The sequence below is a fragment of the Epinephelus fuscoguttatus genome, linkage group LG2 (genome assembly GCF_011397635.1).
Source record: "Epinephelus fuscoguttatus linkage group LG2, E.fuscoguttatus.final_Chr_v1".
In the NCBI taxonomy this organism is placed as follows: Eukaryota; Metazoa; Chordata; class Actinopteri; order Perciformes; family Serranidae; genus Epinephelus; species Epinephelus fuscoguttatus.
In genome coordinates, this window is record NC_064753.1 from 39,586,637 (window position 1) to 39,614,491 (window position 27,855).

At 41.1% G+C, this 27,855-nt stretch overlaps 1 protein-coding gene across 1 annotated transcript in view; it reads left to right on the forward strand.

Annotated features, from left to right (window-relative positions):
- LOC125882438 (A disintegrin and metalloproteinase with thrombospondin motifs 7) overlaps positions 1-27,855 on the forward strand; it is a 118,162-nt gene that overhangs the window by 8,819 nt on the left and 81,488 nt on the right. The window contains exons 3-7 of the mRNA XM_049566130.1: positions 10,621-10,804; positions 12,638-12,834; positions 19,941-20,024; positions 22,111-22,235; positions 24,794-24,943. Coding sequence (XP_049422087.1) covers positions 10,621-10,804; positions 12,638-12,834; positions 19,941-20,024; positions 22,111-22,235; positions 24,794-24,943 — 740 coding nt within the window. The remainder of the gene's footprint in view (positions 1-10,620; positions 10,805-12,637; positions 12,835-19,940; positions 20,025-22,110; positions 22,236-24,793; positions 24,944-27,855) is intronic.

The window sequence follows — 27,855 nt, forward strand, 5'->3', positions numbered from 1 at the left end:
GTCAATATGTTTGCCGCTTTCTGTGGAGGCATGCAAGAAAAATAGTTTTCTTCAGAAATTTAAATTAACATGACATGACAAACCTTACAAACATTACAAACTGACATTTTGTGGTGAATTATTCATGTAAACATCATATTTGTAAGCAGTGGAACATATACTCTACACACGCACACATCCCTTTAAACTTTTCAGTAAATGTTGTTGCACTTCCATTTTGCTGTAAAAGTATTCACCATGTAACTGTTGAGGCTGAAGAACAAAGTGACACTCCCTTCAGTGCATTTCAAAGATCACAGCAGGAATCCGACTATAAGCCACAATCTGCTCGCTCATATTCAAAGACTGTTCCTTCAGAATGCAGCAAGCCATTCGTGTTGTGCTCTGCCTCTGTGATCGCACGCAGATGTGTGCTCATAAAGGAAAGAATTTTTAGACTGCTGAAGGAGATGCTCGGGTTCATCGGTGCATTCACAGATTTTAAATTGACAACAGAGCATTTTCAATCCCTGACACAGAGTTATGGCTGTGCTGCGGTGATATTGCTCCACATCATCTCTGGTCCATGACTTTCAAAGGTATTTACATGTAGCACAAACACCTCCTGTATTTATTATGTCATTGTTAATGTGACAGATATGAAATATGATTATTATCATATCGTCATTAATCAGAACAGATCTTAAATAAAACAGAAAAAAGACATTTAATACTGTTTTTATGTAATTAAACAATCATTTCTTCTTTAACAACATGTTCCAAACATAATATCACAGCTAGGTTGGTCACTTATTGGTAGTTGTGTTTCTTTGGGGTAAAAGGCATGTGCTTGTTTTTAAGAGATGGGCTGGAAACATGGGAAACCTCATCCCTCGACAGTTCGCCACAACAGAAGCCTGGCGGGGCATCACTGTTCCAGAGATACATACTTTGTAAACCACAATGGGGCGAGTTGATGTGTCACAGTAGTAAAAGCACAGCTGTCAATAATAAAGTTAACAATGTCTGAATGTCATTAAGATGCTTCAGTTTTCAGGGTGCTCGTATTGTGTTTGCTTGGCTCATTGTGGGACACACACACAAACTTGCCTGTGTGTGGTTGTGTGTCTTCCTCAAGCTCGGATCCTCTACCACAGGCCTGGGAGTTTGAGGGTTCTGCACAGTATCTTAGCTGTTCCTAGGACTGCGCTCTTCTGGACAGAGACTTAAGATGTTGTATCTGCTGGAGCCCCTCTCCTAGTTTGGGGGTCACAACCCCCAGTGCTCCGATTACCACTAGCACCACTGTTGCCTTTACTCCGCACATCTTTTCTTTCTCCTCTTTCAGCCCTTGGTGTTTTTCAAGCTTCCTTCCTGTTCCTTCTGACTGATGTTGCTGTCGCTCGGGATCGCTCCATCCATCATTACTCCCTTCTTTGTTGTTTATCCATCAACACAATGTCTGCTTGGTTCATCATCTGCTCTGTCAGTCTGGATCCGGAAGTCCCTGGATCTTAGCTTGCTCATTCTCAACCACCTTAGGAGGTGTCTTTCATTGTGACCTTGGGACTTCCAGTCGATACTCAGTGCACATGTTCCTGTACACTACGCCAGCCACCTGGTTATGGCGTTCCATGTACGCTCGTCATGCCTGCATCCGAGCCATCAACATGTACGCCCTGCCAGTCATCAGATATCTCACTGATATAATAAACTGGCCAAAGGAGGAGAAGAGGCCACTGATATCAAGACTAGAAAGCTTCTCACAATGAATGTAGGGTTTCATCCCAAGACCAGCACCCTGAGACTGTACACTAAGTGGAACGAGGGGGCCGAGGACTGGTGAACAATTGGAGGAGTGTTTCAATTAGTTCTTTGTCATAGTCCCAGTCATGCAGTTGGATATGCATCATGTTAAATGCATTTCCACTCACATACCCTACATTAGCTGAGAAACAGCGATGCACAGTCCTCGTTCTTTCTCTCCATTTCTGTTGTAGCTGACCAGGAAGCCACAGACTGGTCTACCAGCTCCGCAGTTTATTTGCGCACACTGTAGTGTGACTGACTGGCACGCTAATCTGCTTGTTGTGCGAGACAACTTTAATGTCATTAGTAACATCTGTGCTTTTCCTCCTATGCAATGTCAAAATGTTTACTGTGGGGGCGTCGGTGGCTTGGTGGTAGAGCAGGCGCCCCATGTACAAGGCTGTTGCTATCAATTAAAGGCTTAAAAATGCCCAAAAAATATCTTTAAAAAAAAAAAATGTTTACTGTGAGAAAGCCTAACTGGCTGGGGGGGCTTTGTTGCATGCCATCCCCTCGTCCTGTCTGCTCTTTGACTACACACTAGAGATCAGCATAAGTCTGAATGCATAAATCTTTTGAAATTAAGGAAACACCTTAGGTTGCCTCTCTGAACGTGGCACGAGGTGAGCAGTGCAGTGCATCGAGCACTCGGTATATTAAACAGGCGCCCCTGTCACATACAGTAAACTCATCCAGAGAGCTGCACCATCAACAAGAGTACTCCACCAATTTAGAATTGCACCTCTATAACATTGTCAAATTCACGATGGACAGTTCAGTAAATAAGTTGAAAATTGATGCAACAGAACTGGGGATATCATCTTTTTTTGCTCAACTGCTTATCTGAAGCTGGGTCGCGGGGGCAGCAGGCTGAGCAAAGCATTCCAAACGCCCCTCTGGTCAGCAACGCTTTCCTGCTCCTCCTGGGGGATGCCGAGGTGCTCCCAGGTCAGAGAAGATATACAGTCCCTCCAGCATGTTCTGGGTCTGCTCCAGGGCCTTTAGTTTTCCCCAGAACACCTCTATTGTGAGGCCTGATCAGATGCCTGAACCACCTCAACTGACCCATTTCGACGCGAAGGAGCAGCAGCTCTACCCTTGAGCTCCCTCTGAGCTCCTTACCGGGTGCATTATGTGCTGGGCGGCAGGCAGGCAGGGGCATGGACCTGCGCGTGCTGACCCACGAGTGTTGCAGACTTGGCCACACATTCTTCTTCCTTGTGAAGACCTTCCACAGTTCAGTGGTTGTGTTAAGGTTGTAGCGGCCAATGTAGCCTGGAGTTTCTAGCATCCTACAGAGATGAGGAGTGGACTGCAGAGGTCTCAGATCTTTCTAACTTCACACCCACAGTTTTTTGTCTTTTCAGACTTTTCAACCAACGCTGCAATTTATCAGATTTCACAAAAGGGTTTAGAAATCTTTTGTTCACGTACGCAGCACTACTCCCCAGAGACCTGTAAACAGATTTTGATGTACCAGATCAGTGAGGTTCTCTTTTCAGGTGCCTTCCTGAGAACCTTCACAGTCTTTGTTTCACCTCAGAGGATGCAGTCACATTTAGAATCTGTAGAGTTTACCACATGGATAAAATCAGTGCAGTATTCTGTTTAATCTGATTATATAGATTTATTTATCAAATAAAACGTTTCCTCTCGGTTCAGATCTAAAGAACGTAGAGACTATCCAAGCAGAATCACTTTCATGTTTGTGTCACAGTCATGTTAAAACACCCATGAAATGAGTGGTAAATTTCTGCATAGGCTTGCTTGGAATACTCAAATTGAAACAGATGCAGGGATGCACCCAGTCAGCAGCAAAGTTTCAGTACATGCATGTGCCAAGAAATCACAGCGTCCACCACCACCACCTTTGACATCATCCAGTTATTCATGTTATATAAGCACTATGCTTAACCTTCTCTCTCCATGTCATAAGAGCTTTCTCTGCCCACCACCAGGACAGAGGTAATTGTTTTGTCACTCTTATTCCACCCATTTTTTAGTGATCTGTTGCCCACTTGACTGTCATATTTTCATCTCAGCTGTCAGGACTAGACACAGTCTCCTGCTGTTGTACATTTTGAGAGATGTTCCTCTGCTAACCACTGATATAATGGACTTTTGTTCCCTCTGTTAGATTACAAGTGTCTGGCCTTGGTCTGGGAACCTCATACAATGCATTTATGTTAGCAGAAGCATTACCGAGGAGCTGGAATCATCACATCCTGCAACAGTCTATACCCAGCTGATGCAAAGTTAGTGAGTCTTACAGATCACATGGCTCGCCAACTTATGTTCAGCTAAATAGTAATGGAACATCTTGACTTTGTCTGCGTGCTGTCTGCATGTGTTAAACTACAGCTGCACGTTTCACTGGAGTAGCTGGCTGTCGTATTGTGCAGGTCTGCCCAAAGGTGCCCTGTGGATGACACGTGAACAAAAGTTACATTCATATAAAGTTTTTCTCATCAGAACTCATTGTGTGTATCCTTTAGGTCTGACGAACATGTTGAATACATTTTTTTTTTCCCGACAAAACATTGGTGTTGTCATTGTCATCATGCCATTGTGCCGGCACAGGTGAGGACAGAAACAGAGGGCTCGGTGGGGACGGAGCGCCTGCCAAAGCAAGTGAACACGCGATCTGCGGTCATTTTGACTTGACCAGCAAACTTCACTTCAAGCCAATTGGCTATAGAAACAGCTGATGTGTGTTACGTTCTAACACCAGCTGCCGACAATTTGATTTGCAATTTGGAGTTGCAAGTGACTAGAGATGCACCGATCCAGCTTTTTCAGTTTCGATACCAATCTCGATGCTGTGGCTTTGAGTATCAGCCGATACCCGATACTGATCCGATACCATGGTTGACCTAAAAAGCTGTATACCTTTACATGTAGAACAGAAAAGACTAGAGGCATCAGGCATTGATGACTACACGGTTCTTTCCTAAGATAAAATGAAACAAGATGAAACAGATTAATGCAATGATGAACGATTTATTTTTAACAAAAATAAACAATTGTGCAACAGCAGTTGAAATAGTGTGAAATACCTCCACACAGCAGATTCTCTCCTTCGCTCCATGGCGTATGACGTAGCCCGTGTCGCAAAAGATTTAAAGGGAAAGGATCGCCTCAGGTATAGGTTGCATTTTCCAATACCCGATCCATCTATTTTGATGATATCAGGGCCGATATTCGATCCAGATATCGAATCGGTGCATCCCTACAAGTGAAACGATCACCCGGCTTGAGTCGAGCTCAGACTGGCCGGTTCACATCGCTGCAACTTTTCTCTGCAACATTCTAAGAAGGTTTTGCCTTGTCACGAATCTTTGGTCTGGACTGGGCTTTAGAGAAGTACAGTGACCAACTCGAAAACATAAATGCCCCCATCTAGAGCCAGTGTTCAATTTGTCTGTTCTGGGCTACTTGAAGAAAAATCATGGCGGACTCCATGAGAGATGACCCGCTCTGTACGTAGTCATTAACAGCTCATTCTAGTTATGAATATTATATACCTTTTCTGTCAACAGATGCTCCGAAATCCCACACTCTGGACATTTAATCCTTTGCAGACATTCACTTTTTTGAAGTCGACTTCCCACACACATCAGCAGCCACATGTATCCACATTGGTGGTGCACTGCCAGGCTTCTGCAGCAGCTCTCATTGCTTGTTTTGGGGCTTTTTGCCTTCAGTCTGGTCGACAGCAAGTGAAGCACATGATATGATGAATCGAGGTCAGGTGACCGCTGTGGACAATCACAATTCTTCTTCTCTTTGGCCCTTAAAGACTCCTTGTTTTCTTTGTCTTTATGTGGCTGTGGGTCAGGAGATAGAGCGGATTGTCTACGTATGACAAGATCTGCAGTTCCATTCCTGGCTCTTCCAGTCTGCATGTTGAAGTTTGCTTGGGCAAGATACTGAACCCCAAATTGCTCCCGATGGCTTAAGCTAAGACATGGCAGCCAGAGTGTTTTGAGTGGCTGGGAGACAGATGCAAATTAAAATCCATTCACCATTAACATGTGGAATTATTTTAAGAGCTTTTTTATTGTTAGTGTGTGATTAATCTAATCCGTTTACACTTGTGTGACTGTGATGGAAGAGTCATAAATACAGATGGCAGATGAGGAAATAGGAATAATATGAGGAAATCTTTTCTTAAGTCTGTTGTTGAGGTTTCTTTGAGGATGATTTCATGTCCTGCTGCTGGAGGAGTTTGAATGTACTGGACAGTGAAAGAAGAAGTGAACCTCATTCTCAACTTCACCTAAATTACAAAACTAACAAATTCTGTCCTCTGGGGTGGCGTTAAACCTTCTAGTCTCTAAGAGTAATGGTAATGTTCCTGAATGTTACTGCGCACCAAGGGATATTTGTCTTTTGTTTAGCTCATACATCACATAAAGAAATGCAGTTGGTTGTTTGGAGGAGCTGATTATTGTACGAGCACGTGTACCTGATAAAATTGTGTGTGTGTGTGTGTGTGTGTGTGTGTGTGTGTGTGTGTGTGTGTGTGTGTGTGTGTGTGTGTGACTGTGTGTGTGATTGTGTTAATGTTCTAAAGCATGAGCCCTGACATTCATCTACTTTCTTTGAAGTCAGTTTTTTTTAAATGCCAGTAACACTTGAAAAGCTTTAGACCTGCTTACCTTTAGTTTTCAGATGATAAGTATTCAATTTCTGTGGTTCAAAACACGTCATGTCAGTCTGTTAGTGTTGCTGTATTGCACTGTGGCAGGAGCATGAATCATGGCACCTATCAAAGAGCTACTTTAGCAGATAACACTGTAAAGAAACCCAACATATTTTCTTGAATAACTAGTGATTACTGACATATCTGTCCACAACTAAAGAAGCATTATAAGAGATAAAGCGCATCCCTGTGGATATTGAGTATTTGGTATGCACCCAGTGGAGCAGCACCTCCCATCATAACCTCTTGCTGTCCAAGGAAAAAAATAACCAGAGGCTTGTTGCCAGATTATGTGGCTACACAGCAACACATGCTAATGCAATGTCCCACAAATTAGATGATTACATGGGAAGGACACATTTCTGACAAGAAGTGTACATTTCATACTGTACAGCTTGTTATTCAGGCTAATGGTTGTCTGCAAAAAACTGCTGCAATTTATTGAGATCAAGATAAAAGATCAAGAACATCCAGAAACCTTATTATTTAGCATGCGTAGGGATTAACAGAAGTGATGCACTGATTGTTTTTTCCCAGAAAGCATCAAGATTACTTATAATCATGTGAACATAAAGTGCTCAGAACCACAAATGTATGGGGTCAGATAAGCCTCATAATGAATGAACTCACGCAGGGTTTTTCCACGAATGCTCATGCTCTGGTTCGCAGTTGTATTTCGGACTCACTCATGCACACAATCTGTTTCACAAATGCACACGCTCTGGTTCAAAAATATAATGTTTATGCAAACTTGTAATATAAATTTGGAAATGCACACGCTCTGCTTCACAAATATTATTTTGAGGCACACAGATTCACAGATCATATGAATCGCTGAATGTGCATTTCTCGTTTGTGAACCTCTCTACATTTGTGAGAGAAATCTGTGTGGTGAATTTTGAGACTCCCCTGACGTCGCAGGTCAACGAACGTCACCATTGGTTGATAAACCTGTCAATCAAATTTATGATTCAGATTGACAGATTCATCAGTTAATCAGGTGTGTTCACTTTCAGCCAATCGTATGGCTCCTTACATTTTCTCCACACTTTTAAACCAATCGCAGGGGGGTCGGAACGGCAGGGTTTCGGGATGGAGGGTTGTCCCCAATATGGGGAATAGTGGGGGCTTTAGAAAAAATGGGAAACCCTGCCATTAAGAAGAATGGAGGTCAATTTTCGGAAAGGCGGGAAGGCTGTATTCATAGTTTATGTTCATTCAAACATGTTACTTGGCTAAGCAGAACGCTTCAACTCATTATAATTCAATAACATTGCATGATTTACAACGAGGGGATAATAAGATAAATGTGTTACTTACAGGTTGAGATTGAGCCATGTCTCTTCCACCGTTTCAGTCTAGCATGTCTTGTTTGAACACTGCAAACAGTAGCTCAGTAGCGATTGGTTTAAAAGTGTGGAGAAAATGTAAGGAGCCATACGACTGGCTGAAAGCGAACACACCTGATTAACTGATGAATCTGTCAGTCAGATTTGTGAAGCAGAGCGTGTGCATTTGCAAAACAGATCATGTGCATTAGTGAGTCCGAATTACAACTGCGAACCAGAGCATGTGCATTCGTGAAAAACCCTGCGTGAGTTAATTCATTATGAGACTGATCTGACCCCATACAAATGACAGGGCACACAGAGCACACATTAAAGGGTATTCAAGCCACTGCAGTTAGTCTTGTCATTATATTTCAAGTGTCCTCAGCATCAAAGAACAGCACTGTAGAAATCTGTGGTCATTCATCAGAGAGCTACTACCTGACATCCGGCTGGGATGCACAACAAGACAAGCACATGCACTTATATCGCGTATATGGATGTATGATGCAAAAGATCAGAGAGAGGCTTTAAAGGTTTGTTGTGGTGTTACATTTCTGAACCACAGAGAGAAACTTTATGTATATTTATAATGTATTCCTTGAAGTGTTGGGATGCCACAGTCCTGCAGAGACGCTGGTGGAATAAATGTTGCGTTGAGGTTTTGTTGGTGACAGTGGTGCAGAGACAACATGACATGTGGAGATTCACAGCACACACAAACCAACAGGATGACAGATATTTACAGAGCGGAGGAGCATAAAATGGAAAGCAGTCCTAACAGCTCATACATCACAGCGATGTACGTTCCCCAGTGCAATGTGATTATAACAACAATGACCGTCTTGTTTGCGTTTTCCCTGTGTGTGTATAATAAAAGCATGAGTCATCTGGAGTAAATATGAGTAAAAGCACGTGTTAGATTGCTGTCGTGCACATGTTGTGGAATCAGGCAATATTCCAAATGCCACATGGCTACAAATGAGTGTAAAAGAAAAACTACTACACATGATTTGATTTAATTTCACCTTGGTTCACTGCATTACTCCAGGTGCAATCACCAAAACAGAGAAAAGGTAAAACAGTTAAAATGTCACATAGGTCAGCAGGAGTCTGACACATAGGACTGGATGTTCAGTGTCCAGCTTAGTTTATATTTTGTATATCCAATTTGCTTTGTTTCATTAGCAGAACATGCACAGCAACTGAGAGCTCCTCTCTGAAGCTGTTCTAGTTGTGTTACTGTATGTGTACACAATGTGAGTAAAAGAATCCTTTTGCCCTACTTGACTTCCCCCTGTGGTACTGTACATTTGTTGTGTTACCAGCCCTCCTGTCTGAGCCTCAATGGGACCCTGTGACTCTGTGACAGCTGAGGGAGAGTAAATAGGAGCAGAAGGTGGACAGGAATTAAATGTAGGGCAAGGATGGTCAACAGAAAAAGGAGTGGGGCTACTGGAATTTAGCTTTGGCACTGTGCCGACGTGGTTTAGGGTGCAGTAATTTATGTGACATCTGATCTTTTCCCTCTCTCAGTCGCGCCCTGGACGTCTACAGCAAATTTAAGACATCAGGCTGTTTAAACTGTTTCACTGGGAGCCTACAGAGTTTTGTTCTTGTGTGCTGAAGACAATTCAGTGTTGTGTGCTTGCAGATTTTGTGTCCAGGAGCTATTGACAAGCAGGCAGCCTTTAAAGACAAAATATTGTGCATATTGTATGAAGAATGTTAAGAATCGTCATTTTGGTATATACCGGCTACTTTCTTAGGTACACCTTGCTAGTACCAGGTTGGACACCTTTTGCCTTCAGAACTGCCTTAATTCTTTGTGGCATAGATTCAACAAGGTGCTGGTAACATTCCTCAGAGATTTTGGTCCATATTGACATGATGACATCACACAGTTGCTGCAGATTTGTCAGCTGCACATCCATGATGTGAATCTCCCGTTCCAGCACATCCCAAAGGTGCTCTATTGGACTGAGATCTGGTGACTGTGGAGGCCATTGGAGTGCAGTGAACTCATTGTCATGTTCAAGAAACCAGTTTGAGATGATGTGAGCTTTGTGACATGGTGCGTTATCCTGCTGGAAGTAGCCATCAGAAGATGGGTACACTGTGGTCATAAAGGGATGGACACGGTCAGCAACAATACTCAGGTAGGCTGTGGTGTTTAAACCATGCTCAGTTGGTACTAAGGGGCCCAAAGTGTGCCAAGAAAATATCCCCCACACCATTACACCACCACCACCAGCCTGAACCCTTGATACAAGGCAGGATGGATCCATGCTTTCATGTTGTTTACACCAAATTCTGACCCTACCATCTGAATGTGGCAGCAGAAATCCAGACTCATCAGACCAGGTAACGTTTTTCCAATCATTTATTGTCCAGTTTTGGTGAGCCTGTGTGAACTGTAGCCTCAGTTTCCTGTTGTTAGCTGACAGGAGTGGCACCTGGTGTGGTCTTCTGCTGCTTCAAGGTTGGACGTGTTGTTGGTTCAGAGATGGTCTTCTGCAGACCTCATTCTGATGCTCTGTTTGAACTTCTGCAGGTCGTCTTGCCCATGTCTACGTGTCTAAATGAATTAAGTTGTTGCCACAAGATCAAAATAGTTTCAGAGTTAATATTCTTTCAATCTATCTGTTATTACTATTCAACTGACTGACTAATCCTTGCAGCGCCTGCTTTTTACGTATTTATTGCTTGAAAGTGCTGTTGGAATATTAAGCTGTTTTTGTAAATGTTTAAGTATAAAGAGATGAAGAGAACTGACCTACAACCTTCCTCTCTCTTCAGACAGGACTGTTCAAGTTGTCTGATGAAGAGTATTTTATTCAGCCTCTGGAAAAATCCAGCGATGAGACCTCAGCACCTCAGGCCCACGCCATCTACAAACGTCACGTGTCCCCTCCCTCCTGGAGTCCAGTCGTACAGCCCATCTCAGGGAAACAAGCTCTCAGTGGTACCTGTGGAAACAAAAGTATGTCACCAATTTCTCAACACACACACACACACACACACACACACACACACACACGCACTGAATGGTCATATTTTCATTTCTCTCTCATGAGTCCGTCTCCAGCTAATAATCTGCAATGGTCAGAGGAATAAAAACACTGAAATTTAGTAGCTCCATAATCAGCTACTTAAAATTCCGAGTGGGTTTAACTGACTGAAAGAAAATTGAGCATCCTGGAGAGAGGGCAAGAAAATGTAATTTGAGTTTGTGAATATATGATTGAGAATTTGCACAACTTTTGCCACATTAGTCAAAAAAGACAAAAAAACAACAACAATCCATCCATCTGCTTATCCGGGGCCGGGTCACGTGGGCATCCCTCTCCCCAGCAACGCTTTCCAGCTCCTCCTGGGGGACCCCAAGGTGTTCCCAGGCCAGATATATAATACCTCCAGCGTTTTCTGGGTCGGGGCCTTCTACCAGTGGGACATGCCCAGAAGGCATCCTGATCAGATGCCCAAACCACCTCAACTGACCCCTTTTGAAGTGGAGCTCCCTCCGGGTGTCCGAGCTCCTCACCCTACCTCTAAGACTGAGCTAAGATACTGGTATCTTTCAAAACTAGATGACATCAGCCATCCATTGGTACCATGCAGGGGCGATTGCTCTGGGACAACAAGGGAGGCTGAACTTCCCCTAAAATTTCATAGAAGAAATGGTCAAATATTCACTGTTGAATTTACATTAAAATAAGAATTTACATTGCATTAAATGTGCGCTAGATGCGTTTCACATCATGACTATGATGTTCAAACGTCAGCTGTCTATCACCAGTTTTCAAACGCGACCTCCCTGTCATACATTCTCATGTCAGCACGGTGGACGCGGAGCCTCCAAGCATTCCTATGAGACAGCGCTGAGCAGGTTTTTTTCATGCAGCAAAGCAAGACGGTCAGTGGATAAATGCGACAAAATCGTTACTTCCAGGGAGGCTCAGCTTCCCTGGGTCCTAATGGAGCGGTAAGCGGGAGAGGACACTCGGTGTATGCATGATGATTGGAGGAATTGTCTAAAAGGTGGAACCCCTTTGTGATTGACAGCGCTCCGTATTTCGAGCTCAGTCCCATGCGGATATTTGTGAGTGGAGTCTTCAGACAGAGTGCTGTCCGGAATTCTTTATTTCCATAAGCCATATAGGTCATTTTCAGTATTTTAGAGACAGTTCAGGTGTTTAAACCCATCTGAAAATCTTTGAGGTGTGTTTTGCTGTGGTTCTATGGCATGAGTGTGGTTGAAAAACGGCTTCAATTAAATGTTCCTTTAATTTTTCTACAGCAGTGCACTGTTAACAGTTACAATAAAATAAAATCGCCCCAAACATTATTAATCGAAAAGAATAACCGACATTTACTAAGGAGCAGCAGCAAGTAAAGCTCCTGCAGGCAGTCAGAGGATGACTATCGAGAAATGTCTTAAAGCTACAGGCATGTTTTAGTGTTTTATTTTTAGGCAGAGTTGCAGATTAATCCTGGAGACTGTATGAAGCTGAAATGACAAAGGATGTTGTCTCTGTTCCACTGTGTTACTCAAAACAGGAAACATCAAGGTTATTTACATTTTTAAGTGTAATTGATTTGTATTAATCATTAGTTATCTAAGCATTTGGTGAACACCCACTGTATCAACTGTACTGTATCAATGTACTAATGAGGAGATGGAGAATAACAAAGGCAGTGAGGCCATGATATTTGCAAGAAAAACAGGTAAAGTCATACCTGGTGTACTCTGCTGGCTCACACTGTGCCTCCGTAAGAAAGTTTTTAAATGTCTATTTCTGTCTCCCATCTCCAGATTCCCATCAAAGTTTTGTAGACACTGAGAGACAGCGGGAACGGTGGGAGCGCCGGCGGCAGAGAAGACGGAGAATTCGTCAGCGCTCAGTCAGCAAAGAGAAGTGGGTGGAAACACTGGTGGTGGCCGACCCGAAAATGGTGGAGCATCATGGGAGCAAAGCTGTGGAAAGCTACGCCCTGGCTGTCATGAACATTGTACGTAAATAACATTAGCAATGACGTTAATATTTCTGTGCATTGAATTATTGAATGTGTTGATTGCATCAATAGTTTCAGTCTGTTTGATCTGAAAGCTTTTATCATTATGTTGAATTTAAAGGACTAGTTTGCTTATTTATTTTCTTGCTGAGATTTAGAGGAGGGGATCGATTATACTCTCATGTGTGTATTCTACATATGAATGTTGAGCCAGCAGGCATTTAGCTCAGTTTAGCAGAAGGACTGAGAGCAGGAGGAAACAGCTAGTCTTTCTTTCTAGTCTTTTTGCTCACAAACTCTGTTAATTTTTGGATTAAGATGTTATATCTCGTATATTTAATCTGCACACAAACTGAAATGTAGAGACAAAATGTTGTGGTTTTGATGGAAGGTCACATGCTAGAACTATTCCTAGGCTGCGAGCAGTGATTTCTTATCATCACAGTGAGGCTGCACAGCAACCAGGGGAGATTAAACAAACAACATCTGGCCCTAAAGCGTGTTTCCCAAAGTGTCAAAGTATTCCCTTAAAGTTGCAGTCATGTGCCATGCAGTGCAACTTGATACAACACATGCAAATAGGTGAAACACCATCAAATGAAGAAAGCTTCTTCATCAATTAAATAACAAATATGTTGTATTATAACAAATGCTGCTAATAAATAAGACACCAGCAAACAAATTCACCAGTTTGAGATGCACCATAGGTTTTGGGTGCACACTCAACAAGATGCCAATAAAGATCTATACAGTCAGTACAGTTTCAAGGTGGGCACCCAAGATCAGTGTCACCAATTCCGAATATGTATGTAAATGGCTCCTCTTCTGTTCCTGAGATATGACGTTAGGTAATTGCCAGGAAAGTGTTTTATGCAGAATATTATGATGTCGAAGTGAAGCTGACCTTTGACCTTTTGGGTATCAGATGTCATCACTTCATTGTTTTATCATAATAAACATTTTTGTGACATTTTGTCATAGTAAGGGCATGATTTTTTTAATTATGGCCAGAAACATGTTTTGTGAGGCCACAGTGACCTTTGACCTTTGATCACCAAATTCTAATAGGTTAATTCTGGAGTCCAGAGGAACATTTGTGCCAAATGTGAGGAAATTCTCCCAAGGCCTTCGTAAGATATCACATTCACAAGAACAGGTGGATGCAAGGTCACAGTGGCCTTGACCTTGGAGCACCAAAATCTTATCAGTTGAGTCCAAGTGAAAGTTTGTCCCAAATTTGAAGAAACAAGGTGTTCTTGTGATATTGTGTTCACGAGAATGGGACGAAGAGACGGACTAATGGACAGACGGACAACCTGAAAATGCCATGGCTATCGCTGGTACAGAGGCATTTAGTTATGGCTAAAAACATGTTTTGTGAGGTCACAGTGACCTTCACCTTTCACCTCATACACCAAATTGTATCAGTTTATTCTTAAGTTTCAGTAGATGTTTGTGTCAAACTTGAATAAATTCTGTTAAGGTGTTTTTGAGCTATCGTGTTCACAAAAATAAAATGGATGCAAGGTCACAGTGACCTTGACCTTTGATCACCAAAATCAAATTATTTTATCACTCAATCCAAGTGGAAGTTTATGTTAAGGTGTTCTTGAGATATCGCGTTCACCTTTGACCCATCACCACCAATAGCTAATTAGTTCATCATTGAGTCTAAGTGGACATTTGTGCCAAATTTTAAGAAATTCCAGTGAAGCGTTCTTGAGAAATTTTGTTCACAAGAATTGGGCGCACATATGTACATACGTACAACCCTTAAACATAATGCCTCCAACTACGGCTAGCACTGGCGCAGAGGCAAAAAAAATCTATCTTTATTTTTTGAAAGCAGAGTTACAGGATGTTTGAGGATCATCACAGATGTTTGAATGACACTAGTGTCTGAGAACTGGTTCTGTTAAAGTTTTTCCATCCGTGTGTCAATAACACGATAGATGGATTAAACTCTTCTCGTCTAGCTTCTCACAATCAATGTTATTACGGCCTCCTAGATTGGGGTTAGGCAAACTGACTCCTTGTCTGTCACTGATTAGCACATAAGTGGGTTTTTCTAAAATAAAGTCATGTCTGGTCTCAGTGCAGCTACTGAATGTGCAGAGGGCAGGATATCAGGAAAGGGAATTCACCGACTGAAAAAGCCCACGGATTAACGGATTTAACAGACAATAATACACGGAGGAAGAAGCCATTATACACCACATCCTCTTGTGTTTCTTTTTTTTGAGACCTCTACACTCCAGCTTTGAACTTTAAAGACCCAAATGATTCAGTTTTGTGAAAACAATCTTGCACAGCATCAAGGGAAACGTCCTCTTACCTAAACAATAAGAAATGGCATCATCTTCCTCAGGCAGCAGCTGCTCCATTGTCTCATCACCGACGCCGTCTTGAAGTTGTCAACTTCACAAGAGGTTCATATTTTTGTATTCTGCTGTACTGTGTGCACCCAGCAGTGTGATTTACACATGTAACTGCCTGGACTGTGAATCTCAGCTGAGAAAATGTGGGAGCCCTTTCACAAAAATAGCTCCCAACTTCCCTTCACATTTTGATCTCATGATTATTTACTGTATTTTCTTTAGCATATTTATTCCAGCCATAAGTTGATATTCACAGCCCTATATTAACCCATAAACAGGTCAGATGTGGACATAAAGAAAGATACAGTAGAAATCCAAAAATATACCCTTCAAGACTGGGCGTAGATGTGCAGCATGAGGCTTGAGAGGAAACATGCAAAATCAACAGCACATTGTTGCTTTAAATAGCTGCAGTTCTATTTTTATTCACAAGACAAACAATAGAGAAAGATGGATGGAGACAGACTGAAAGCATATTTAATTGTTACTGTTAAAAATATTGCAGAGTTGATTCAGCTGAGAGATGTGCCTCACAAATCTGTGTGAATGAACACTACTATGAGAAACAACAAGTTTTGAGGAATTCAGTCCTTTATGTGTGTCGGAGCTGTTAAGATTGAAGTGCCTCAGTTACACAACTCACATAAAAGGTTTTACTGTGTAGAAAAATCAAAGGCCCAGTGTTATGAGCATTGCCTCTACAACTCTGTGTAGTGACTGATCAGCAGACTCAAGTGCTTATCAGTTATTGCAGTCATTTTTATTGCAGAATAAGTTGCTCTCTGTTACTCCTTGGAGTCAATCTGTTGCAGTTTCTCAACATCATCAAATTATATAACCTCTTGTCTTCACTCATAGTTTTATATCATTGTGTCAGCTTCAGCCGAACAGCGAAATACTTTTTCTTTTATTATGCCTCCACACCAGCGATAGCCGCAGCATTTTCATGTTGCCCGTCTGTCCCATTCTCGTGAATCAGATATCACAAAAATACCTCAGTGGAATTTCTTCAAATTTGGCACAAACTTTTACAAACTTCAACGTTGAACAGATTAGTTTTCTGTGGTCAAAGGTGAAGGTTACTTTGACCTTGCATCCCTCTCATTTTCGTGAACGTGATATCTCATGAACAGCTTGAGGGATTTTCTTTAAATTTGGCACAAACATCCACTTGGACTCAACAATAAGTGTTTAGATTTTGGTGCTCAAAGGTCAAGGTCACTGTGACCTTGTGTCTGTCTGTTCTTGTGAATGCGATATTTTAAGATGGCCTTTGGGAAATTCCCTCACATTTGGCACAAATGTCCCTTTGGACTCCAGAATGAACTGATTAGAATTTGGGGATCAAAGGCCAATGTCATCGGTTGGTGTTAGCTTTCTGCTGCAAAAAAGGATCCTTTAGCTGTTATAGTTTTTTATTATGCCTTCACTCCAGTGACAGCCGTGGCAGAAGGCATTATGTATTTGGGTTGTCCATCCATCCGTCCGTCTGTCCCATTCTTGTCAACACAATATCAAGAACACCTTGAGGGAATTTTTTATTTTGTTGAACCATCACTTGGACTGAAGAATGAACTAATTAGTTTTTGGTGGTCAAAGGTCAAGGTCACTGTGACCTTGTCTGTCTCACTCTTGTGAACACGATATCACAAGAACACCTTGGGGGAATTTCTTCAAATTTGGCATAAACATTTACTTGTAAACGATGAACTGATAAGTTTTTGGTGGTCAAAGGTCAGTGTGACCTTGCATCTGTCTCATTCTAACGGACATGATATCTCAAGAAAACCTTAAGGGAATTTCTTTAAATTTGACACAAACTTTTTTGTTGGACTGAAGAATAAACAGATTAAAATTTTGTAGTTGAAGGTCAAAGGTCAAGGTCATTGTGACCTCACAAAATATGTTTTTGGCCATAACTCAAGAATCCATACACTAGTTGTGACAAAATGTCACACAAATGTCTAACAGGATAAAATGATGAAGTGATGACATTATGTATCCAAAAGGTCAAAGTTTAGTTTCACTGTGACGTGCTCTGCAAAAAACACTTTTCTGGCCATTGAGTCATACCTCAGAAGGGGAACAGAACGGGAGACATCTGGTCAGTTACTGAATTGGTGACACTGATCTTTGGGTGTCCACCTTGAAACTGTGCTGATTATATCAATCTTCTGTGCTGCCAGAGGGAAGATGTGTGTGAAGCATCACTGTTTTTACTGACATGATCATAAACTATAATTGCAACTTGACAGTTCCATGGAGGCCCGCAGCCACAAGGCGGTAATTTTAGTTGAACAAGACATTTGTTGTGTTGAAATGTAGATGGAAAGCTGGAGCTTCATGCATTATGTAACATACACAATGAATGATTGACTGTCAAAATGAAAGCCTTTAAACTTTCTAGTATCAAATGTGACTGTATGAAAGAAAACCAATTGTTTTGAGCAAGTTTGCCTTTACATTAGTGATAAAAGATAGCTGACAGTCATAAAGGAAGAGAAAAAAAAAGAAATGATGTGCTACAAAGGTCAAACACCTGCTTAAAGATACTAAACTGTTCCCTAAACAGCATATCCCAGGCAAATCAGTTTAAATGTGACATTGTGGGTCAGTTATTCTTTAGTATGGTGATGAATGCAGATGAGCTTCCATTTTAATTATTTCTTTAGCCTGGATTAAGGTATGTTTGAAATAAACTAGCTCACAGAACATTTTGTGTGAAGACGTCTGAGAAAGTGTTTATATTTGAAGGCAGGATGAAAATTGCAAGGTGTGGGTGGTGAAGCTGTCTGACAATTTGACAACACTTTGAAGCATACTGACACCAGCACCATGTTTTTCTAGCCTTGTTGTGTTTGTAGTAAATGCAGTTAGTCATCTGTCTGTTATCTTTGCCATTTTTGCTCCAGCTTCTGATTTCAGCTTCGTATTGAGTTACTGTGTGCATCATGAATATGTCAAACCTCACGCCCTCCTGATGCTGATGTAGGTCCCTGCCCCTCAGAACCAGAAGGGTCACATCTGGTTTTGTACCTACCTTTATTCCTCCCCTGAAATTCTTCCCCATCCCCACCTGTTCCCTTCAGGGATAACGGACTGACTAACTGTAGTGGCACTAATGTTACTGTAACAGGACATTGACCCTCAGTAAAAGACATGCTGCTTGGTTGGGAAGCAGTGGCACTCGTGCATAGAGCGCCAAACACATGGCATTCCATTTATTTAAGACCATATTGCGTAGAAGGATGCCTCACCACATTGCTAGTGATTCCGTCCTTACTTGGACCTCACTTTGGACTGTTTCTTCCTCTCATTGACTCCTTGTTGCAAGTTTCCAGCAGCGTAGATGCACATGTTTTACAGCATCGTTTTGCAATGTACAACTGTCAGATAAACATGCCAGTATTGATAAAAGGAAAGATAAGCTCGGAGGCATATGACTCAGATAGATTAAACGTTTTGGAACTAGTCTTAAATTGGATCTGGTTCTTGATTCTCATCCTATGAACAAATTAAGTTCAAATTAAACTGACAAGAACTTGAATAGAAACGTATCCAACATAAAACATTTGTGCTCTGAAGTTAGAACAAAAAAACTGTTGCTATCTGCTACAAGACAAGGCATTACCTGCAGAATATAATGAGACCTTTAAGGTTCTGTGTTGCTCTGTGGCAGAGCTTTTGTTGACGAGTGATAACGATGCTCACAGTCTTGCATCTCGTCAGTGTGCGTTCCTTTTAACTATTGTCTCAGTACATTGACCTTGATCTCTATTGTCTAGTAATAAACCCCCTACAGCCACTTGCCCTTTTTTAAGTAGCTCTCTGAAATGTCACATGACACCTCGAGTCACTGTCAGAGCTACTGATTGTTTTAAATACAGCCATTTTTACACTCAAGCTTTTCATTTGGTTTTGATGCTTTGGATATAAAATAATCCAATGACAGCCAGAAACTTAAATCTGCAGTGAGTCAAAGTGAAATGACCTTGTTCACATTTGTGCAGTAAAGTGCTACAGAAGTGGTAAATTGGTACAAAAACAAGCTGTAATTATTCACTGTTAGCTGTGTGATGGTTTGATGGCACTGAGACCTTTGATACTTAGCCTGCTAAGAGCATGTGGATAAAAGGCTCTGAAAGCTTTGATGTCAAGAGGTTAGATTGTTGTTAAAAGCCAAGGAGTCAAACTTCCGAGCCAATACTCAGAATGATTAAGGTCAACTTGTAAATTGATGCATTAAAAGAGTGAATAAAAGGAATCAAAATATCCAGACAGAGGACAAGATTTTTCTGCAAAGAAAAATGTCTCAATCGTTGTGTCCATTTGAGAACATTTAGAAATATTGCGTTTAAATGTTTACACAGGCCTTGACAGTGGTCAAATTAATCCCAAAGGCAGATGCCAGAGTTAAAGCTCCGAGAAGATTTGTAATATGACATTTTGCCTTTTAAAATTACAAAAACATAATTTCAAGGTGAGACTGCTGAGTGTTTCTCCATAAGGACAATTTAAAATGCCTTTTTTATTTTATTGATTTTGGTTTTGTAGATCTATTTTCTGATATGGTCCAAAGTTTCTACCTCGTGTGACTAACAGCAGCAACCTGCCAGCCCTGGTTTCTTTCAGTCATGGTCACACTGTATCAATAATATACCAAATTCCATGGGAGGTAGGAATCATGTGCTATCCATATGTTTAATGCATTTTTTTTTTTCTCAGGTGGCGGGTTTGTTCCAAGATGCCAGTATTGGAAATGCAATCAACATTGTGGTTGTTCGACTCATCCTGCTGGAGCAGGACGAGGTAAATACGTGTGGTTATGATGATGAAATGTGGTTAATTTTCAAGCTTTATTCCTCAAACACGTTCTGAACAGGAAGTGTATGTGTGCGCTAAAGATGTGATGACATGCATAGTTGGGCTAACTAATAGGTAACATTACTACAAACTATGTAAAACTAATCCCGTCCGAATAGTGCTTTAGTCAGCAAAGAGCTTTACCTTCATCTATGTTTTTCCACCTGTCTTGAGGATCTCAAAGTACTTCCTCACAGTACTTCTTAAAAAGCACTGTGAGAAAGCATGAGAGTCAAACCCATGAGAGTGTGTAACCTGGCCACCATGTTGACAACAGTCAAGCCAAAACCAAGCCGAGTTTGAACGATGCTGTGCTTTAGCCAATCACAATGGAGGGGGTGTGGCCGAGACGTGCAGGTGTCCCCAGGAAATGTATACCTACAGAAACAGCAAGCTCCGCGTCCATAGCGACCGCTCCACCCAAAATGCCGTCTCGTCAACGTGAAATTTTTTATTTTTTTTCCAGCGGATGTCTTAGTTACAACATAATTGAGCTAACTGGAGTAGTTTCATGTCGTATCCGACAACGGGAGGCTTTTAACAGATGACGTCCTGATGTAACTGTCCCTGTCAGCTGCCGCCACTGATGCTTTCTAGACATCGTGATTTCCCATAACTGAATAAATACCACACATAGCAACACAAAACTGCTTTGCTAGCTCAATCATGTTGTAACTAAGATATCCTCTTGAAAAAATATTTTATTCACCGACTGTTTATTGAGTTATTACCTTATTTTTATACAGTCTGGTTATTACAGACACCGCTAACGGCTAACGTTAACAGCTAACGGTTAGCCCAGCTAATCTACAATAACCATGTTATTAATTACAAAATGTGCACACAGAAATAATAATGTTTGTTCAATCATTGTGTTTATAGACTTAACAAACATCAGATTAGTCTACACGGTGATATAGTAATGTGATGTGATATATAGCTAAACTCTGCTGGTTTTCTACCTGAAGTGTTTGTAAACAACACAGCGATTCTCTGGGGGCACCGCCGGAAGTGAAGGGCGTGAGCGATCGCAGAGGCCCCTGCACTTCCGTTAGTTGAAAAACTCCAGGCTGTGCCTCCAGAGGTAAAGGAAGGAGAAAAAAAAAAAAAAAAGGGGTTTTTTTTTTTTTTTTTACCGATGGATTTCCAGATTGGCTGTCATGAGGAACCCAAAATACTTCCTCGTGCTACTTCTCAAAAAGTACTGTGAGGAAGCATGAGAGTCAAACTCATGGAAGTGTGTAACCTGGCCACCATGTTGACAACAGTCAAGCCAAAACCAAGCACTGCCCAGCGGCAATGTCCTAAACTTTTTCAATTTACAGCTAAACAGTCCACTAAAATATATTTCTGAAAACACTTGGGGTTGTTTTTTTGTATTGTCGTTGCCTCTTCTGCTGAAAATCTAACACGATGAGCTAACGTTACTTTACAACAGTTGTACTTAACTACAGTAAGTCAGCAAACAGCTTTTCCTTCATTTATGTTTTTTCAGCGTGTCGAATCCAAAATGCTTCCTTGCACTACTGCTCAGAAAGCACTGTGAGAAAGCATGTGCATCAAACCTATGAAAGTTTGTTATCTGGCCACCATGTTGACAGCAGTCAAGCCAAAACCAAGCACCGCTCACCAGCTGGGTCACAGACCTTCTCAATTTACAACTAAACAGTACACTAAAATATGTATGAAAACATTTGGGGCAAAAAATGGGCCATGCAGTAGCAGAATCTTGATTCAGTTTTGATCAGCGCTGCCTGACATACTGTGTAATGTCATTTCCTGACCTTTGACTGAATGACTGTCATTAGGGCCCACTAAAAGAAATTGAATGGTGAAAGCAGAGATGGGGCAATTTAGTTGCACTTAAAGCAATTATTCTATAGCATCTTCTGTCAAATAGAGGTTCTATTTTTATCTTTGCTGTGCCTGCTAACAGCCCGCTCTGTAAACTCATGGTAGGTGGCTGGTAATTTTTTTATCCATTTGTCTCATGTTCCCTTCCCTTCATCTCAACGTGACATGTGGATAACAGGATGACTTGAAGATTACACACCATGCTGATAACAGCTTGAACAGCTTCTGTAAGTGGCAGAAGAAACTCAACATGAAAGGAGACGAACACCCGCTGCACCACGACGTAGCCGTCCTGCTCACCAGGTAAATAAAAACTCAGTTCACCAAGCTCTCTTCTTTTTCATCAAGAGAGTCACTTCATTATTTGTTTTATTGATGTCGTCCCTGAGCAGGTATTGATTTACTGATCTAGATGGTTGAAGAGGGAAGAATGAAAGATGACAAGCATTCAGATGTTGTCCCATCACAGCTGCAGTAAACTTACACTGCTGTTGTTGAAAGTTAAGTTAAGAATAATCAGATCCCACATGCCTCAGTAGATCAACTGCTGGTACAAATCCATCGTTTTAGGTTATCAATAACAGTGGTAATCATACGACCCTTACTGATGCGTGTTCCTTCTGAACACTTAATAAATAAGCTGCCATTGTGAAGGTCTCCTTTTCAAACAACCATATGAGTCATTCATCCTTCAACTCATTTTAAGAAGGCTGACAATTTTCAGTACAAAAGGTATTAAAAACTAAAATAACACTTTGCTGCTCTGCCTTTTCTTTCTCTCAGATTCCACATTGTATGAATTCGATTTTCTTCCTCTACAGAGATGTACCCTCCTGTTTCAGAACAAAGAGGCAGATCTAATCTGACCACAGATATACTTCTTTTTGTTTGATAGATTGTAAAGAACATGATTTACAGTAAAAAAAAAAAAAACATCTTTAATTTCAACCTGTTTTCTCTTGTGAACACCTGCTCCCTTTACAGATACAAAGTCGCTCTTTCCTAGCTTAAGAATGTCATCTTCAAACCCATATTTACAACACACATACAAGTACCTTAAGCAGCGCTAGAGCTCTGAACAAGACCGAAAATCAGACCGACCCCACAAGAGCCTGCACAGTTTCTGTCCCAGCCTGACCTGAGCCTGGCCCACAGCAACAGTTTTGAACCCAAGCCTGATTAAAAACCTGAATTTCTACTGGAAAAGAAATGTTGTTATATATTTTTTAATATTATAACATGTAATATTTATTACTTTCTTGGATGAGAGGTGAAACGTCCTCAAGAAACTCAAGCAAGTCCAGTTGTCTACGATATAGCACTTAGGATTAACATGACCAAGATGACTAAGAATCTTCACCAACATTCTCCCTTTTCTCTTTCTTCTTTTATTTCAATAGCATGTTGTCTTGTGCACAGATGATGATCACCACTCTTTGCTGCATGTTACGCACATCTGCCGCACCGCTGGGAAGGCAGAAGGACACACTGCTAACCAAGGCGTTATGCAGCCCCTCTCTCTTTCTCTCGTTTTCCGTCACTCTTCCTCGCGTGTTTTATCTCTGTCCCCCAGTTCTCCACTATATTGCTCTGTATTTCTGTCACTTTCCTTCTTTTAGTCGCAGTCCCCACCTCTTTCTCTTTCTATTTCTCTCTTTATTCAGTCCATTAAAACTCCTACCATTTATGCACAAGAGCTGCCAGTTTCATAGAAACAAAACAAAATACTGCTTTATTGGTGAGAGCCCGGCCCGATTCAGGCCCAGAGGCCATAATGAGAAATTACAGCCAAGCCTCGCCCAAACACGGCAGGTTGGGTCCAGTCAGGCTGGGGCAGAGAATCAGAGCTCTAACTAGGGCCCATTTTGTTGTTTATCCTATTTAAATTTATCTTGTTAATTATGGCTCATATTGATGAACCTATATTTCTGCCAATACAAAACTTGACACTGGGGCGTCGGTGGCTTAGTGGATAGAGCAGGCGCCCCATGTACAAGGCTGTTGCCGCAGCGGCCCGGGTTCGACTCCAGCCTGTGGCCCTTCGCTGCATGTCACTCCCCCTCTCTCTCCCCCTTCACACTCATCTGTCCTATCAAATAAAGGCTTAAAAATGCCCAGAAAAATATCTTTAAAAAAAAAACAAAAAAAAACTTGACACTGAACCTCACAAGGCTCACGCTCCATATCTCCTGTTATTACTTAAGTTGAGACATATCTATGAGCTCTAAGGAAATATCAGACGGCCTGGTTATGAATAGCTTCACTCCCTTCCACTCCCTTGAAAGGGCTTTTACTTTTAATTTAAGATTTGAACTACTGTTTGATTGCAGAGAAAAATGTATTGAGCATGTGAATATTAAAAATATTCTCTCTGTAATTGTGTTCAAATTTAAATTCACTAGTCTTGAAGTGCAACAGATTGAAATAGTGAGCAGTAAGCAAGTTAGTATCTAAGTAAAAAATGTTTGCTGTTTAGATTGTTGAAAATATGTTAGTAAAATAATGGGATATACTTTATTTAGGTTTTGGGTTGTGCTATTGTTTTAAAGCATTTGAAATTTCTTTTCTTTCGACCCTTTTTTTGTTTTCTTTTAGAAATTATAATAAAAATAAAAGTAAAGTAAGTAAAGAAAATAGTTCTTACATGTTTTTCAGATCATGTGAAACATACATTTGATGCTTTAATGTATGATGTAATGGGGATTTGTCAGATTTATTACAAGAAAATGGTGGCTAGTAGCATCTTTTTTTTTTTATTAGTTCTTCATCATCTTGTAATTACAATCTACAACATGTTGTCTGTCATGTTACATTCTGAAACGACTGACATCTGACCAACTCCATTTTGTTACTTCCCATAGGAAGGACATCTGTGCAGCCATCAACACACCCTGTGAGACTCTGGGTCTGTCCCACGTGGCGGGGATGTGTCAGGCACATCGTAGCTGCAGCATCAGTGAGGACACTGGCCTCCCATTGGCCTTCACTGTAGCTCACGAGCTGGGACACAAGTAAGGTTTCACTGCTTCTCCTTTCTCGCTGACCTTTTCTAGCTGAATTGACAGTTACTAGTAGATTTTATCAGCTGTTCTGATGAAGCTCAAATAAACTGAAAGCTTCACATAAAATAAAACACTGCATAGATGCAAGTGCACAGAGTTTGGACTTACTGATGTTCCCAGCACCTTGTCAAGACCAAGCTGGGTGGAGCGGTGGTTGTTCTGCATCATCAGCTGTCGCAAAGCCACCTAATTAAACTAGCACACTGTTGCTCATTACTGCTATTTAATCTTATTTCTTTCAGCCTCTTAATTACCACTTTTTAAATTTGTGCTTAAGGATTTTTTTTTTTCCTCAAATGACTCCACAACAGACTCGGTGTAATTAAAGGAAACAAATGGCATGTAAACCATCAAAAACACGTACGCTTCCTCAGACAGGAACAAAAGCAAAAGCCAAAAGCCATATTCTAAAGGTAGTCTTAAAGCAGGAGCCGTTTCACACCATCCCCAACAAATTATATTTTAAATCACTTCTGGGTGTATTTAAAAAGCTGTTAATTATTTTTGCTTTTGATTTGGTGTGAAAGCACATAACTTGCCTTCGTAACATACCAATTCTATATGAGCTAAACCCATGGAAGCCCTTAATTAATATTCTGTAGGTAGCTGAGAGCACTTGCAGCCCCTTGCAAATTGCAAATATTTATATACAGTTCATTATGACAGAGGACACAAATACAGGCAGATGCCATGTTTATCTGTATGACTGTGACTACTTGTTTGAAAAATAGACAATACTACAACTAAGCTATTGGTTTTGGTTTACAGAACACCCTGATTTTCAAAGCAGGAATAGTAACAGACACAAATCCTGCGCACCGCACAGAGACTATGGACTCTATCCTACACCTGGCGCAAAACTGGGCAGAGTGCAGCGCAACTGTCATTACTAGTTCCAGACTGATTGTAATTTTTGCGAGCAGCGCTCACGTTGTTTAAGTAGCAAATATACTTCCGTCCATCTGTGTGCCCATTGGTGTTTAAGTCTTAAAATGCTGTGTGGTTAGGCGCATCGTTGGCACATTGCTATTTTGAGGCAGCAGTAACCAGTTGCCCCAATGACCAACAAAAACCTGGTCAAGGTTTTTCTGCTATTTAAAGGGACACTGCAGTTCTGTGTCACTATATTAAAGGCCTGCTGATCTGAAATCTCAGCAGGCCTGTACAAATTACAGCTTCATTTTTTTGTCAGGCAAGTGCATCCCCATTAAGAGAAACATTGTGCGCTTTGTGTGATAAGTTTGACTCTGTGTTCTCTGTCAAGTTTATAACTACAATTATTATTTTGTTGCCTGTTTCATGCTTAAACTTTGCTTTTTTTCTGCAGTGACATTACAGCTCTTAGTGAGTTACTCTCAGCAGAAAACTGCTCACTTCTAAATTTGCCTAGTCCACCATGTAAATATCCGTGCTCCAGGTGCAGGTGCACCTGGATTTTAAAAGGGATGGGAAATCACACTGATTGGCTGAATTCATGTGATGCCCAAAACACACCGGGGATTAAATAAAGGACTAAACACAACCCTTTTGCCCCTTGTGCCTCACTTTGGACCCAGATTATGCGCCGTTTAACTTACGAAAGTGGAGTTGGGCACACCCTAATTGCACTTGCGTCATGCACTATAGAAAATAGGACCCTAGATGCCCCTCCAATTTAAATTCAATTTTTGCCCTCTGTGTTTTGATTGTTCATAATAACCGCAGTGTTTAGAAATAAAAACACAAATCTGTTTGAGGAACTGTGCCGAGATGATTGTCTTACTTCATGCTCTGCTCACATTGCCTCCTGGACTCTGTCTAGCCTTTACCAGCTCTACATGCAGTTTGCAATTATAGTCCCATTCTCCTCAGACTGATTCAGCTTGACTTCAATCAATGACAACAGTGTGTGGTTGATAACTTCATTGTATTTGTTCATCTTGATTGTTGTTGTTCAGCTGAGCCTGACGTACCTTGCTTTATTTTCCACCATATGTGTGTGTGTATGGTTTGCAGCTGGCTCTGGGTGTATGCTCAGGGTGTTTTGTGTTTAATGCATGAACAGGTCCTGGATTGGCAGGAACCAATTGTGTGAATGCTAAGCAGGAACAGAAAGCCTTTATTGTCATTGTAATGCATACAATGAAAACAGGAGCGCTGCTACACTTGGTGCAAAGTAATCAAAACACTCAAGACACAATGATTAACAGTAATGATAGTAAACAGTCCTTCCTACAAGGACAACAAATTATTTACTCAGGCTTCAACAATTGACTCACACACACCGAGGTTATTTCCAGCATTCAAAAATACAATATTACAGATTTTTCTTTTAAAAACACATGTTTTTTTGTTTTTTGTAACTTTCTAATAATGAGACCCAATTTACAATTTATGAAACATGACCCATTAGCATACAGACCTGGGCTAGCTAACTGGCTGCTAACAGAGCATATCAAGGAAAATGAACATGCACATTTAGTGAAAAAACGTCAGTCAGTGTCACACAAAGGGTGCTTTTTAATTTTGTGTACGAATTTTTTAGTCAAAGGTGAAACAACACAGATGTGAAGGGTTACAGTGTGATTCGCTTTGCCTGCCACATTGAACTAATATAACTGACACCAAACTCTGGCACCAATGCAAAATTTGGATGCTGTCACTGATATGATGATCTTTCCTTCTTTTGTGGTTTTCTTGGTAACTGACAGGAAGTAAACAGAGACCAAAGCTGTTTCCCAGGCAACATAACAGCAGTGAAAGGGTCTATAGAGGTAGAAAGTGCCAGTATAGTGCCGTTTGTTATCTTGGGTGCAGAGACGCAGAGAGCACAGATGTGGAAAACCAAGAAAAACTGACCAATCAGAGCAGACTGGGCTTTT